This window comes from Chiloscyllium punctatum, chromosome 19 (assembly GCF_047496795.1).
Source record: "Chiloscyllium punctatum isolate Juve2018m chromosome 19, sChiPun1.3, whole genome shotgun sequence".
Lineage (NCBI taxonomy): Eukaryota > Metazoa > Chordata > Chondrichthyes > Orectolobiformes > Hemiscylliidae > Chiloscyllium > Chiloscyllium punctatum.
Window position 1 is genome coordinate 68,162,060 of NC_092757.1, and position 15,492 is coordinate 68,177,551.

The 15,492-nt window shown below is 38.5% G+C and overlaps 1 protein-coding gene across 2 annotated transcripts in view; it reads right to left on the reverse strand.

Annotated features, from left to right (window-relative positions):
* Nucleotides 1-15,492, reverse strand: part of LOC140491438 (double C2-like domain-containing protein beta) — a 280,010-nt gene that overhangs the window by 165,358 nt on the left and 99,160 nt on the right. For both annotated transcript variants that reach the window (XM_072589607.1, XM_072589606.1), the window contains one exon: nucleotides 5,387-5,461. In XM_072589607.1, the coding sequence (XP_072445708.1) occupies nucleotides 5,387-5,461 (75 nt within the window). The remainder of the gene's footprint in view (nucleotides 1-5,386; nucleotides 5,462-15,492) is intronic.

Consider the following 15,492-nt stretch of genomic DNA (forward strand, 5'->3'; position numbering starts at 1 on the left):
GTGCTCTCAGTTCAAAAGTAATTAATAAATGCTGGCCCAACCAGTGAAGCATACATCCTTGGAATCAATAAAAAGAAAATCAAAAGTAGGGATAATGCTATGATTGGTTATAAAGGATGTAATAAATATAATCTACTTGGACAGTTAGCATGGACTTGTGAGTGGGAAATCATATTTGATGAATCCATTGGAATCTTCGAGCATGTCATTAACAGAATTGATAAAGGGGAGTTGGTAGCCATTGTATACTTGGATTTTTAGAAGGTTTTGTTAAAATCCCCTGCAGGAGGTTGGTTATCAAAATTAAAGCACATGGGATTGGTCGTAAAGTACTGGCATGGATTAAAGATTGGGAAACAGTCAGAAAACAGAAGACAAATGAATGAGTCATTCTCACATTGGCAGACTGTGACTTGGGATATCACAACAGCTGGGTCATGATTTAGTTGTGGGACCAAATGTGATATTTCCAACTTTGTGGATGACACAAACCTGGGTGAGAATGCATAGTATGAAGATGATGCAAAGCAGTTTCAAGAGAATTTGAACAGGCTTAGTGAATGGGAAAGAACACAGCAGCAAGTATCTAATATGGAACAGTGTGAGATTATCCACTTTGGTAGAAAGAACAGATGTGCAGGATATTTGTTTATTGATAAGAGATCAGAAAGTGTAGATGCACAAAGCAGCTGAGGTGTCCTCATCAATGAAGTCATTGAAGATGCATCAGTATGCAGGTACAGAAAGCAATTAGAAAGCTCATGGTATGTTAACCTTTAGCAGTGAAGTCTTGCTTCAATTGTGTAGACACTTGGTTAGACCACACCTGAAGTGCTGTGTGCAGTTTTGATCTCCTTGTTATTGCCATAGAGGAAGTGCAATGAAAGTTCATAGATTTGTTTTCAGGTTGGTGGGACTGCCCGAAGAAGAGAAATTGGGCAAGGAGTGCCTCTATTCTCTTGAGTTGTGAAGAATGAGGTGTGATCTCATTGAAACTTACAAAATGTTTGAATAAATAGAAAGGGTACCTTCAGGTAAGATGTTTACACTGGCCAGGCAATCAGCACCAAAAGACATAAGAGGAGAAGGAGGCCATTTATCCCATCAACTCTGCTCCTCCATGCAATCAATCATGGCTGATCTGATAATCCTCAACATCAGGATTTTGTATTTTTCCCATAACCCTTGATTCCCTTATTGATTAAAAGTCTATCTCAGCCTGGAATATAATTAATACCTCAACAACTCTCTGTGGTGAAGAAGTCCACCTGTTGGGTCTGCTTGATCACATTATGTATTGCTGAATATTCTGTTACAACATCCTTTGTAATAGACTCTAACATTTTTCGAATAAGTTAACTGGTCTATCACCACCTTTTTGTGTTTCCTTTTCTTTTTCAATTAAAAGTGTTAAATTGGCAGTTTTCTAGTCCTCTGAATACTCTAGAATCTAAGGATTAATGGACAATTATTACCAGCACATCCATAATTCTGTACCTACTTCCATTAATATCCCAGGATACATCATTTCAAATGGCTTTCAGATTCTCTAGTATTTTTTCTCCAGTGTATAGTCATTGTATTTATTTCCTCTTCTCCTTCTCCCTCCTGATTATTTAGCAATTTTTGAGTGTCATTAATGTCTTCTACTATGAAGACTGGTGCAACTTATGTGTTCAACTCCTCTGCCATTTCTTGGTTTTCCAATATTATTTCCCCAGCCTCTCTCTTTAAAAGTGCCTACAGTAACTTTGGAAGCAAAATTTAAAAGCAAGAGGGATGCCACTCGGTCTGAGATGAAGAGAAAATAGTTTTCACTCAGACTGTTGGAAACCTTTTGAATGATCTAAGGCAGAGGCCTGTGGAAGTTCAGTCATGGAGTATGTTTAAGGTACAGATTGAGAGATTTCTGATTACTGGTGCATACAGGGTTAAGGGGTTGGAATAAAAGGCATTGAAAGTTCAATCAGCCATGATCGAATTGAATGGCACAGCAGGTTAGATCGGCTGAATTAATTTTCTTGTTCTTATTTTTCTATGTTGCTACTCGTGAGGGCTTAGGAGACAGGGGAATGAGGAAGGCAGCAATAGGAGCTTTGAGATAGAGTTTGAGTGAGGAAGGTAGCAAGAGGAAGGTTCAGTGAGGGAGCAGAGGCCGAGCAACTTTTCAATGGCTGCTCACGGTAATGGAGTCAATGAGGGAAATAGGAGACAGACAGAAACAGAGCCTGAGACTGAGATTGGTCTGACTAAGGTTCTGGAGCGAGAGTTGTAGTCTTTGGGAGCAAATCCGCTTGTTGTTTAATTTCAGGGAATCAGCCGGTATCCATTATTTAGGCTGAAGGAAAGTTTTTGATATCAGAAACTGACATCAGAGAATGTTGACTGCTTATTCCACCTGATAACTCATGTCAGGCTTTATCCTTATCCATTCATGGGGGAAATCTACCAGGACAACGGTAATGGTCCACAGTGGCAGTAACACTCCTTTAATCATTAGGATGTCGATCTCAGGTAAATTGAAAGGGATTACTGTACAACAGGTAGAAATGATGCTGACCCCATTTTAAAAATCTAGAGTTGGTAAGATGACAATATATTCAAGTATTCTTAGGGCATTATGTACATGAAGAAAGAAAATGAGGAGAGGAACACTATCCCTGAGTTTAGCAAATATTGCCCCCACTCTGCCTATGTATCCCATGTCTTGGCTTCTTTGAGTGCACTGATGTCCTTTATGTATACTGCTCTCCTGCTGGATATATGCCATCTGTGTGAACCTTGCCATGAAAGTAAAGAAGCAGTGTTGGATACAGGAAATTGTTAGACGCAAAGAGTGAGTAAGGTGATGTTAATAGCTGTGTAAGAATAGCAACCTGCTGGGCAGAGGGGATGTTCATAACCCTTCACTGTTAGAGAGTAATCTATCTGTCATGAGCATATATTGTGCAGCTGGATTTTACTTGAAAGGATTTTGCAGTGAAAACCTTCTAACTCATCAGGACTTTCAAGTAGTGATTTCAATTTGCACTATGTAGCAGAATGGACATGCATAGCAAGCATTCGAAAGACTACAAGAAAATCTCTGTGGGATGAAATAGCAACATGGCATGCAAACTATGCTGGTTTCCTGACAGCAGCAGTTAATTTCCTCAGGTTTCGATTTTTTTTCAAGGATAAAGGCAAATCCTCTGAACAATAAAAACAGCACTGACATAGACAGTTAGTTCCTTCCGAACATTCTGAGGAACAGAATGCCTGAGAGAGAGCTAAACAGATTAGTTTGTGAACAACCTCTTCATGTAGCACATCCACTGCTGCATTAAGAAATCCTTTACTCTTACTTTCTGTTGATCCATTCTTACAGTGAGTGTAACTTTATGAAAAATGGTTTCCACTAATAGCTGTTGTGCACATTAAAACAGAGGACATTTTGCCTTCTAATTGCAGAAGACTGGTGAATTCCACACTGGAAGCACAGTCTGAATGGCAACTGAGACCTGACAAGAAGATTTGTCGGGATTTCCTCATTTGTACTCGAAATAGGCATAACATTCACACCATAGTGTTCCTTTTTGGTTCATAGCCATATTATAAATCCTCATTTAATTGTAAACTTGTGGAGTAGAATATAAGTTACACAACTAAAATAGGATAAAACTAATTTCAAATAAGCTTTTATAGCGGCAGGAATACACAAATTAATTGTTTCCTTTAACTCTGGCATTTGTTTATGAGCAAAAGTCAAAGAAGCAATGGATTTCATATTGTCATTACACATGGCTGTGCACGTATTCTCCACAGGAATGAGAATAAGGAATACTTGACATTAAATTAAAATTAATAATATGTGGAGAAAAGGAGTTTCTTGGTATAAATGAAGTTTTAAAAAGTCCAGTTATTGTTGCAGTAATCTGAAAATTTATCCAATATTCAAAACCATTTAAGGTATGTGTATGTTTTATGATATGAATGACAAGTGGCCATACAACATACATCAGAAAATATCAAGATACGAACTTATTTTAGTTTTGTAACAAAAATAGAAATAGCTGGAAAAGCTCAGCAGGTCTGGCAACACCTGTGGAGAGAAATCAGAGTTAATGATTTGGGTCGAGTGACTCTTCCTCAAAAATGTGAGACATGAACAGACCTGAAACGTTACCTCTGATTTCTCTCCACAGATGCTGCTAGACCTGTTGAGCTTTCTCAGCTATTTCTATTTTTGTTCCTGATTTACAGCATTCATGGTTCTCTTGGCTTTTATTTTAGTTTTGTGCTGCTCTATCTACATAATCTCTATTTATGTGATACTTTTGCCAGGCTTTCAAAATATTGCAAGCACACTTTCATCAAACATATATGTGAATAATTAGAAATACTGAGCTAACAGTGAGTGACATGTTAGTGGATTACTAACAGTTTGGTCATCAGTATCACCACCTAACACTTCAATCAATGCCAGGTGAAACCCTATTTACACAATTTGCTTTTTATTTCTCATATATCTCACTGTTGACTAACTTTGCCCACCATGTTACCCATCAGACAATCCTGAATGCCCTATCCATAATGTCCAGTGTGTTCTTGTGGTATTTGGGGCATCACACTGTCAGTTTACATGAAAGTATACTACGTAATTTCAACTTCACTCACAAATTATTGTTACATTACGATGATGGGTTACTTTGCTGATCTCAGGGTCATCAACCAGTCTGACTCCAGAGAAAATTGGTGCCAGACCTCTTGGAGGAGAATAGCTCATCACTGCTTCAGTTTGAAACTCCACAGAGTGCATCTCCAGTCTCATGCCAAATCAGGTTTAAAAACTGTCTGCAGCTGATCCTGAAAATCTTCTGGACGCTTCAAAACCTAACTGAAGTTAAATTCAAATGAATATGAGAATTTGCACTCTCTAAATGCTTCGCTTGCTTGCATGGCACTTTTGTGCACCCAAGCATATACAAAGTAATTTCCTCGCCAGGAGAGAAAAGTTTTAGTCAATAGAATTAATGGAATACTTCCTCCACAGAATCTATGCCGTCAGTACTGTTCTCACAATTGTAGCCACAGTAGGAAAGCACATTTGATGAAGTGTGAAAAGAATTATCCTCTCCACAAACCATCCTGTGACCTCTGTGTTAAGTTGCCAGTTTGGTATCAATGACTGCTATTCTACAGCTAGGTTCTTTTTGCAGTGGATGAACATCATTAATAGTCCACTTATTTCATAACAGTCACTAAACAGGCCAGATTTCTATCATTAATGCAGAACTGGATTTCAAAATAGTAAGTTTTACCTCAAATTATGTTAATGGAAATACTACAACTGCAGTTTTTCATCTTAAACAATGAACACATTTCTTACTTTAAACTGGGAACCTACCTTACTGGCTCCAGGGAGTAAATGTAATTTGACATATGGATCAGCCAGTCCATTGTGGTCCATTGGCTTTAGACCCTTTGGGAACAAAAAGAATACTTAGTTTAATTGCTGATGATTACATCCATAAACACATCTGGTGAATCAATAATTAATAGTTACTGGCTTAGAACAACGTCTCTTATGCTATTATTCTTATGCTTTTTGTTTTACCAGACACGCATGACTGTATGTATCTTAAAAACTAGGCTGGAGGAGATACAAATACATGAATTTAAAACAGGATATTGCTTTTGAACAAAATGCCTCTACATTAAAATTCACTGAACTGTGGGATATCGACCATAAAATGATAGTGTAGGGCATGCTGACCATGTCTAAAGAATGGGCTAATGGAGAAAGACTACAACAACATTACCACTGTGCTAATCCAAATGCAACATTCACCTCCCCTTTATTGCCAGAATTTCATAAACACAATTAAATGTAAGACTCATGTTAACTGCTGGTTATCAAATAAAGCTAATATATTCTACATAAAGAAAACTAATGACATAATTTACTGAGAAAACAAAACTATAGCCTTTGGGCAATGACAAATAAGTAATTCTAAAATATTACTGAATAGAAATCCTTCTGAATGAGCTAAAATTCAAAACAGATTTTCTCAGCAAATTAATTTGAACGATACTTTGGTTTATCAGCCTTACTGTTTCTAACTACATGTTCCACTCAGTAATTTTTATGTGCAGAATTATCATAATAATGGGAACTTAATCGAAATTGTTAAGCAATATGCTCTTACAATAAACTTCCCAATTTAGTTGTTTTGTGAGATTGCTGTCAATGATTGTGAAATACACATTCTATAAAGAGAAAGATTTAAGTCTTTCTTGCTATACATGTTCTGATGGCTATCAGAACTCTACTGAATAATTGAATTTTCTTTTGTCATTCATGTAAAACATCCTGTGTTTGGGTTGTATTATAGTAAAATGTTATGGTACTCTCACAATATTGACTCCCCGCTGATGTGGAACCAAAGATTATTGTGGTTAGCCCTACCTGGATGCTCAGGTCTTTCAAATAAGCAACAGCATGAGGTTGGTTGTCCTGCATTGCAACAACTGGCAAAGGATACTTGTGCATGATGCTGTCCATGCCCTGATTTGAGGGTCACCAATTTATCACGTGAATGAAAATTCAAAGCTTGAAATTTGTTTGTGGGCATTTGAAAATCAGTCTAAGTTTCCTGCTCTGATTGTTATACAGCCATTCCATGTTGGAATATGAAGGCATGTGGGATGCTTGTTAAGGACAGGAATTCACTTCCCTGTGGTGATCCTCAGTTTAAGTATCAAGTTTGTCAATTTGACAAAGTTACAGGAAGCTGGCAGCACCCTTTGGAACACAAGGAAGGAAGAAGGATAGGAGGGAAGACCAGGGAAAATGACAATCGCAAAATTAGTAACAGGAGCAGTTGGAAATTTCAAAAGCAAACCGCAATGAAGATCACTTTTGATGATATGTATCACTCATAATACAACGGGGTCTGAAGAGTACATTTCCATTCGTTAGCAGGACATTTTTAACTCATTGTAATTCAATTACAGCAACAACAGAAATACCACCAATTCTCAGTCTGAGAAATCAACAATAACAAATTGTGCAAGGTTGCTGAATGTGGAAGGAAAAAGTGTGTTTCACGTCCATGGGTACATCGATTAAACAATTAAAATTTGAATAATATCAATAACATTAAATTGTCAACATTTTAGACACTGTTTCATGTAGGTTCCACCATTCGGGATACATTTCAATTACATTTGCCAACATTAACTTGTCACATAGCTCAAATCACCTTGAGTATTGAAACAGTTATGTATAGCTCAAGTAAAGTCACATTGTTGATACTAGTGATATTGCTGATGGGAATATTGTAATATATAAATGAGGTGTTCTGTTAGCTGCAATGGCAGAATACGTTCTGCAAAGTGTTTTTCTGTGCTGCATTTGAGGTAGAGTAATGGGCGACACGGTGGCACAGCAGTTAGCACTGCTGCCTCACAGCACCAGAGACCCAGGTTCAATTCCCAGCTCGGGCAACTGTCTGTGTGGAGTTTGCACATTCTCCCTGTGTCTGTGTGGGTTTCCTCTGGGTGCTCTGGTTTCCTCCCACAGTCCAAAGATGTGCAAGTTAGGTGAATTGGCCATGCTAAATTGCCCGTAGTGTTAGGTGAAGGGTAAATGTAGGGGAATGGGTCTGGGTGGGTTGCTCTTCAGAGGGTCGGTATGGACTTGTTGGGCCAAAGGGCCTGTTTTCACACTGTAAGTAATCTAATCTAATGCTGGTGATGAGTAAAGCTGCTACTGCTGTCTGAATTTGTGTCCTGGTCTATAAAGGCCTTTCCTCACTATTGGAGATGACATTGCATCAGAAATTTAACCGACTGAGTGTAACATTCAAATGTGCATGCACAAGGTCAACTAAACACAAGTTGCAGCCAGAGCACTGAAATTTGCACCACAATTTAGAAGCAAAACAATGGTGTTAACAGGGATTACGTTACTACAAGAGTAATGCCGATCACTACATTGAAAGGAAAACTTCAGGCTTCATAAATGCTCCTCCATTATTTAATCCCTGGCACTGTAATCATTACTCCTACACAAGCATATTTCCAAACAAATGTTTCCCACTGCTATACTAATGCATTGAAATCAACCATTTAGCGCATTGAAGAGATTGTTAGTTGTCTTTTCTCACCAGACAATTATGTCGCTCATTACTGCTGTGAGAATGACAACATACCTGAGCTCTTTAATTGAAAGATTTCAAAAAAAAGAGGCTGTTACCACTGAGTAATGGAAAATAAATTCCTTTTATTGACAGGCACAAGAGGAATAGAAACTTTAAATGTACTGAGTGCTTTGATTTCAATATGAATTAAATCACCAGCAAGCAGATGGGAAATAATGCATTTATTTAAAAATGCTGCTAAAAACATCATGCCCTTCACAGAGGATAGAATTAAGATGCCTGGGTTGTCAAACAGCATGACTCACATGCTAAGGTTGGCCAGTTGGCAGAAATACCATGAGACGTCAAAGTTTGTAGCATAAGATCCTCACATGAGACACATTTCAAAGCAACAAGACTGAGGATTGGGTAAAGAAATAATAAAAGATGAATGGGACCAGAAAAAATCTTGTTCGTGGAATGAAAAATTTCATGAAACTATCTCAGTCCCCAAAGGATGGTGTCTCCCTATTTGTAACTTAAGAAATTTGTTTTCATTCATATCAACTTCTTAGTGTTAGCAAATGAAGGGGAAGATATCTCAATGTCTTTCACAAATGAACCACTTATTTCAGGGTGCATGTTTTCATTTATTCAAAGAATGAACTCATTGCATTCTGTGAGTGCAAAAAATGAGAAATGATTCTGATGACAATGACCAAGTCTACTTGTGTTCAAATCCACTCCAAGCAGGAAATATTAACCAGAGCATACCAAGTTCTCAAATTAAGTTTTAAACTTGATGTAAGATCCAGGAAAACATAGCAACACATGATGTGTGCATGGGTATTTTTTGCATTGGGAACAGACACTCAAATTCAAAACAAATAAGAATAAGTTGCTACATTTCCTCTGCTGTGGGCCAGGGAATTCTCAGTACCTGCATGAAAAGAGAAAAGTTCAATGACCAAGGCCCAGAATTGTGGATCTCGTTATGCTGCCGGATATTTTATGATAATTCACTAAGGTTGGGAATGGTTTATTACCAGAATGATTACCCTTAAAAGAGGTGTTGTCATATTTCCAAGGTGGTGAAGATATTACCAGTTCTCCAACCTCATGCTTTTCACTGAATGAGTAAAATAATCAATTTTCAGCATTCCAGGAGCAATGGGCCTTCGAACATCTTCTCGTCTTGCTTCAGTTTGCAAGATCAGCGGAGGTTGTTGCAAAACAAAAGTGAATGTTACTTGCAGGTACTTGTAGATTTGCATAAACCTGTGGCAAAATTGTTTTCAAATGAGCTGATGGTTTCTCTGAGTTGTAATCACAGCTATTTACTTATTGTTTATAAGCACACTGCCAAGATAGCTTTAATGAATGCTTGAAGGAATTTTCATCCATGGCAGAAACCTCTCAGTCTCCTGTGAAGCTTTATTTTCTTCAAGATTAGTAGTAGCTGCTTTTGAGATAAGGCAGATGTTCCTGCTGTGTGTACAGTGAGTTGCTTTCTCACTACATTTGTGGAGCTACCTGAGTTTGAAAATGTATTAAGGAGTGGTATTTCAAACCTGATATCTTTACCTATTTAAAACAAATTGCACTGGTTTTCCCATGCTTAGGATTTTACTAAGTTTATCATGTATGATGCATTCCACTGGGAGATGGATTGGGGCAGCCAATTAGGTCCGAATTTTGATAGAAGTTGTCAATTTGTTTACATGCTAATGATGGGAGATCAATTATTCATTGTGTGATAACTGGGGGAAATATCTGCACCATTTCCATTAGAGTGGCCAACAGTTACACTGGGAGTTACACTGGGAACCAGTAAGAATAGATTGTTAATTTAATAATAAAAACAAACTGTTATGCTATTGCTGCTGTCATTGGGTTGGGATAGCTGGTCGGCATGGACGGGTTGGACCAAAGGGTCTGTTTCCATGCTGTACATCTCTATGACTCTATATAGGAAAAGAAGGATTTGCACATTCAAATGAAGCTTTGGAGCACTATATTCCCAATTATTAAAATAATAGAGGGATGTATTGGTAGCACAAAACTTTTGTCTGCTGAAAGCTTCAGCAGTAATTTCTAGTTTCATGTCAGAAATTATTTGAAATACACCACAGTTTGATCAGTACCTAAAAAGAGGAAAGAGTCAAGTTTGGTCATCAGACTCTGGATGAAAGGTGCTTCATCCAAGATACCAACATATAGTTCTCCCTTCTGCAATGATCTAAAATTAAAATGATCGGTGTTAACTAATTTAGTCATTGACTAAGTTAATATAATCCTCCGCTTGCTGCTCAATTGTCATGAGTTTAAATTCTATGGTAGATATATTAATGAGTTGACATTATCTCCCACATATATTGCATTTATTATAGGTGAATCAAATAGCTCTTGTGGTGCAGTGGTAGTGACCCTGCCCTTTGCCTGAGAGACTGAGTTCGAACCCCACCTGCTCCAGAGGTCTGTAATAATATCTCTCAACAGATTGATTAGAAAAATAGGTTAGATTAAAAAAAGTTACAGGTGCATCTGAGAGAACATTTCATAGATTACTAACATGATGGTCTAGAATTAGATTTAATCTTCCTTTAAAGAATTGTCTGGGAGGTAGTTGGATCAGGCACTTGATGGGTCTTTCTGCAGTCTCAGATGAAGACCCCCTATTCTTCCTGACTCCACAGAAAGGTTCCTTTCAATAAAGAGTTGTGAAACCAATCTATAAATGGCTGTGGGAGACATGGGAGAATATCAGGTGAGGTAGATCCAATGGATCATAAGTGACTTCTCCAAAGGAGTCTTCAACAGGTAAGTAAGGTGAGGCTCAGTTGAGATGATGGATTGTTTAAATTTAGGACTCTGACCAACATCTGTAGAGATTGGCAATCCTAATACAAAACTGTCATTCTTTACATTTTCTTTAGGTGCGATAGACTTCAATTTCTACTTTTAGATTTATATTTACATTCAGCCACCAGTGGAATATCTGGTTTAAGTTCAAAACACTGCTAAGCAATCATCACAGCAATTAATCACAGGCGTAGTAAGTTTAAACCTAAGAACAAATGATCCTGATCACATTACCCATTGGCATGTCACACACCATGAATTCTCAAACGCTAAGAGAATGCATAAGTCTAATGCATTGGGTGGTGTTTCCCCTGCCCCTGAACAACATGGACATTGGTGGGTCCATTCAGAAAATAGAATGCGATTGACAGAAATGAGGTTCTCAACATTAAGAGGAAAAAGTCCGAGTCTGTAGCAATGAGTTTAACAGCAAGGTGAGACTTTCACTACTGAGTGGTGCGAGGCTGATTTATAACCTTTTGCACGCGTTAGCAGACTGTATTAGCTACTCGCACTGACGTGCAGTTTCCCATTTTTCAACGTACTCGATTGAAAGTATACAGCAACAATTGCCAACGTGAGAATCAGAGTGGGTAGCTGGCAACTTCAGTTCACCAATTACTCCTCTAGAACTCCATCTCAGACAGCAGTCACCAGCATCTCAGGGCATGCTTCATGGGCAGCTGCAGCCTGCACCACCAGCACAAAGGGGTTGGCATCAGACCAACCAACATACCATCTTCTCCGTACCATTGTGGCACATCATTGACACACTTACAATACACTGAAGCTCAGCAGCACTTATCATCATACCGCTGCAGTCAGGACACAGAGTCACAGGGACAAGCACACATTGCATGCATGGGAACAGAGTGAACCTCATGTCCTCAACTGCTGTTGTCATACCCTGTTGATTTGTGTTTCCTTCAATGCTCATAGCACTGCTGCCTCGTCAATTCTGCACTTTGCCCTTTCAGCTAGGGCTTAAAGACTCAGAGGTTCAACTTGCTGGTTAGTGCAGACAAAATGTCAAGCAGCTTGTCATGCTAATCAACAATCAGTCCTGGAGGGGCAGACATGTTGTTGCATGACACTGTGCGTGTCAATATCACATCTGCTGTACACGCCAGCACCAAACACAGCAAACATACTGAACATGCTTCATCAAATGGCCATGTGTTAATGTTTACAGAGAATAGTCCTCAGTCAGGATACAACCTTCAGTTCTGGGGCAGTAAGTCAAGGGCTTGGCACCCAATCTATTCTGGGGAGATGGTCAGTGGTCAGCTCAATGCAAGTCAAAGTGGGGGGAGGGAATGGTTATCAGGAGCTGCAACTGCAGTAGAAAGGTTGGGGATTTGAGGTAGCACACTTGAATGTAGAGGGGACAATCAGTGTAAAGGGGAATATATAATATATAAGATGGGCAGAGGTTAGTGTATCAGAGGATGTGGGTTACTGCAGGTGGGAGTGCTTAATTCGGCAGTGACACCCACCCTGGTTTGGACAGGAAGTCAGTGCAGCATGATGGCTGAGTTGCACTGCACACTGGGGGAAGAGGTTCTTAATGGGATGAGGATAGGAATGGGTAATGCGTCCAGCTTGGTTTCTTAAATAGCAATGCACTTACAATTGTGCATTTGTATTTGCGATGTATTATTAGCTGTGCCATCTATGTGCCCTGAGAACCATTGCTCGTTGTTTGCTTCCGAATACATGTACAGCATAGGGCACCTCATGGTTGGCACAGATTGAGCTTATAAATAGTACCAGCAGTGAAGCAGAATCCACCTTTCTATATATACTCAGTGCCAGAAGTAACAACTCACTTTCAGAAGTCGATTAATGTATTAATAAACAGATTAACTCAATAATCTTTTGTTATCAACAGGGCTGTAAAAACTAATGAGGTTAGAATTGAACTTTGTTCCACCTGTTTGCAGACAAAAAGAAGGTGCAGATGTTCTGTTTCGAGCGTCAACCTCCTAAGCGTGAAAAGGCATTGGAAACAGGAGGTTTGGAACTACAGGAGCATTCCTGGTCACCAAGTAAAACAGGAGCTGAGCACATAAACTTGTTTAACAGGGGCCAAAAGCTTATTTTAAAACCCAAAGAAAACTATTCCCCTCAAGTTGAGTATCCATCAGGCTTATATTATTCTACATGCCATCAGACCGATTTGCCTTCTTCCTGCCAATTGTTTGATTCTGCTCCTTACCCCACACCCACATTGTGCCCTTATTCAGAAGAGATTAAGTTCTTGGCCCATATCCAACATACAAACACAACAAGTCAAGTCAAGTTGCCATAATCTTATCAAACCAGAGGGCTCCTCTCTCATTAGAGAGAGAAATAACTGGTGGTGATTTAACCTGAGGACCACCATACGTCAGGCGAAGGGAGAGGTTTGAGGAGGAGAGTCTTTCGTGATAACCACAGCTGGTGCAGGAATTGACCCCACACTGTCAGCATCCCACTGCTTCGCACACCAGCTGTCAAGCCAACTGAGCTAAACTGACCTCCAAAACACAACAGTATCACTGGCTGAGGTACACTATCCAAGAATTCACAAAATATTTTGGGCTCAAACTCTACTCAACAACTGGAACTCTTGGTTCATACTTCAGTGCAACAGTGAGGGATTATCACTTTGTAACAGTTGTTGTCATCTCTAGAAAACTCGACAGCTAATCCATGTTCCCAACATAAGAGCACGTAACAGGAAATTGTGAGCAAACCCCAAATGATTTTCCAATTGCTAATCTTAAGGTCAAAAGATTGGGAGGTATAAAAATAAACCCCCAATATGCACTTCTAACAGGTGAGGTTCCATGCCTGGAGCACTCATTTGACAAACCTTTGTCAAAATACAGATTCTCTCCATGTGGTCCAGGTCGTCATGTGGCAATGAGCATTTCAAACAGATATGATTGGGAACTTAGGAAGTTCTTCCTTTCTGACAAGAATTGATTTGTTTCCCACCGATATTTCACTGTAACATTGACTGAAATGAGCATGAACAATTTAATACTGCATTCTCTCTGAACATATCACAAAGTACACTAATATCAGTCATGTCACCGATCTCAGTCCAAGCTACTATTTGGTTTGCAACATTATGTTGGAAGGTTCATTCTAACCATTAATTGTCATTGGTGATTATTGAGCTGGAATTATTGGACCATGCCTCTTGGGACTTTTTTTGCTGCACCTTTCAGGTCAAAATGATTTTGCCTAAAAAGTTATAGAAGTGCATATTTATAATGATATAGATGGGGAACAAGACAGCTGGAACAAACAGTGTTCCTCCTTCACTCCTACGATTTAAGAATTTTTATCAAAGGAGAGAGGATTGAAAAGAATGAAGGGGATCAAGCAATTGAAAATCAGGTAGAGAAAAAGAAATGAAGAGAGAAAAAGAACATTTAGATTGAGAAAGAGAAAAGAAGACTGGATGAAATTTTAAAAATAATCAAATATTCAATTTTACATTTTAAAATCTCCATCCACAATGCACAACTGTAAGTTTAAATTTCTCATTTTCTGGATCAACGAGGTTGAAGAAAGTAATTGACAATTATCACATCATTAAATGGGCATATAAACCACTAATTACTCAAATTAACTTTGTGGTCAGTTTATTAGGAGTTATTGTGCAAATGTAATAATCTGTCAGTTTCCTGAATTTACACATAAGCCACTCTAACAGTAAAGTGGTATAAACAGCTCAACAACTTGTGGCTTGCAAATTCATGGCAGATCCCTACCTCACTACAGTTGTTGGTCAACTTCTCACTAATAATCACATATTACTTACACACCTTTACAGCTTATGAAAATTTCAGGTCCTTCTGTTTTTTTTTTGCCTAAAAATGAGGTTTCATCCTGTATAATTGTCCACACAGTACACCAACTGAAGCAAATGGTGGAATGAGCTATCGGTCTCCCTCCATTTTAATAATAGTGTTACACACTTCATAGACTTTCCCTGAACTTCTCTTTCAAATCTGCAGCAAAAAGGCAGTTTCTGTAATCAGATCTACACCTTCCATGATCTCAAATGTACAACTGTGTGCATGAAATGTAGGAATGCTTGGAAACTAATTATTAACCTTTTGTGAGATTGAATTCTTTAAGTCAGAACAGATAAGGAAATTGCAATATAATGTTTATCTTCTACAATATTTGTAAACTAATCTGCAAGTAATGAATTCAAAGCCTTAACATTTCTTTTTGCAATTGTATAACTGCAGAGAGCAATTAAGGCTACTAAACTCTGTGCTGTCTTCTATGGGTGCAACCCGAAAGGATGAAAAGTCCAACAAGGGCTCTCTAAATATCATGAGATCTCACTCATCTTTATGCTTTTGCTGAGCAGTAAGTTAAGTTTCTCGCTACGCAGTGGCAAGGTGCCAGTTAAGGGGGATTATTGCTGTTTAAACACTTTATTAACAACCCAATGTACCTCATTAATATTCAGCTTTGTATCTTATCAAATATACCAAAG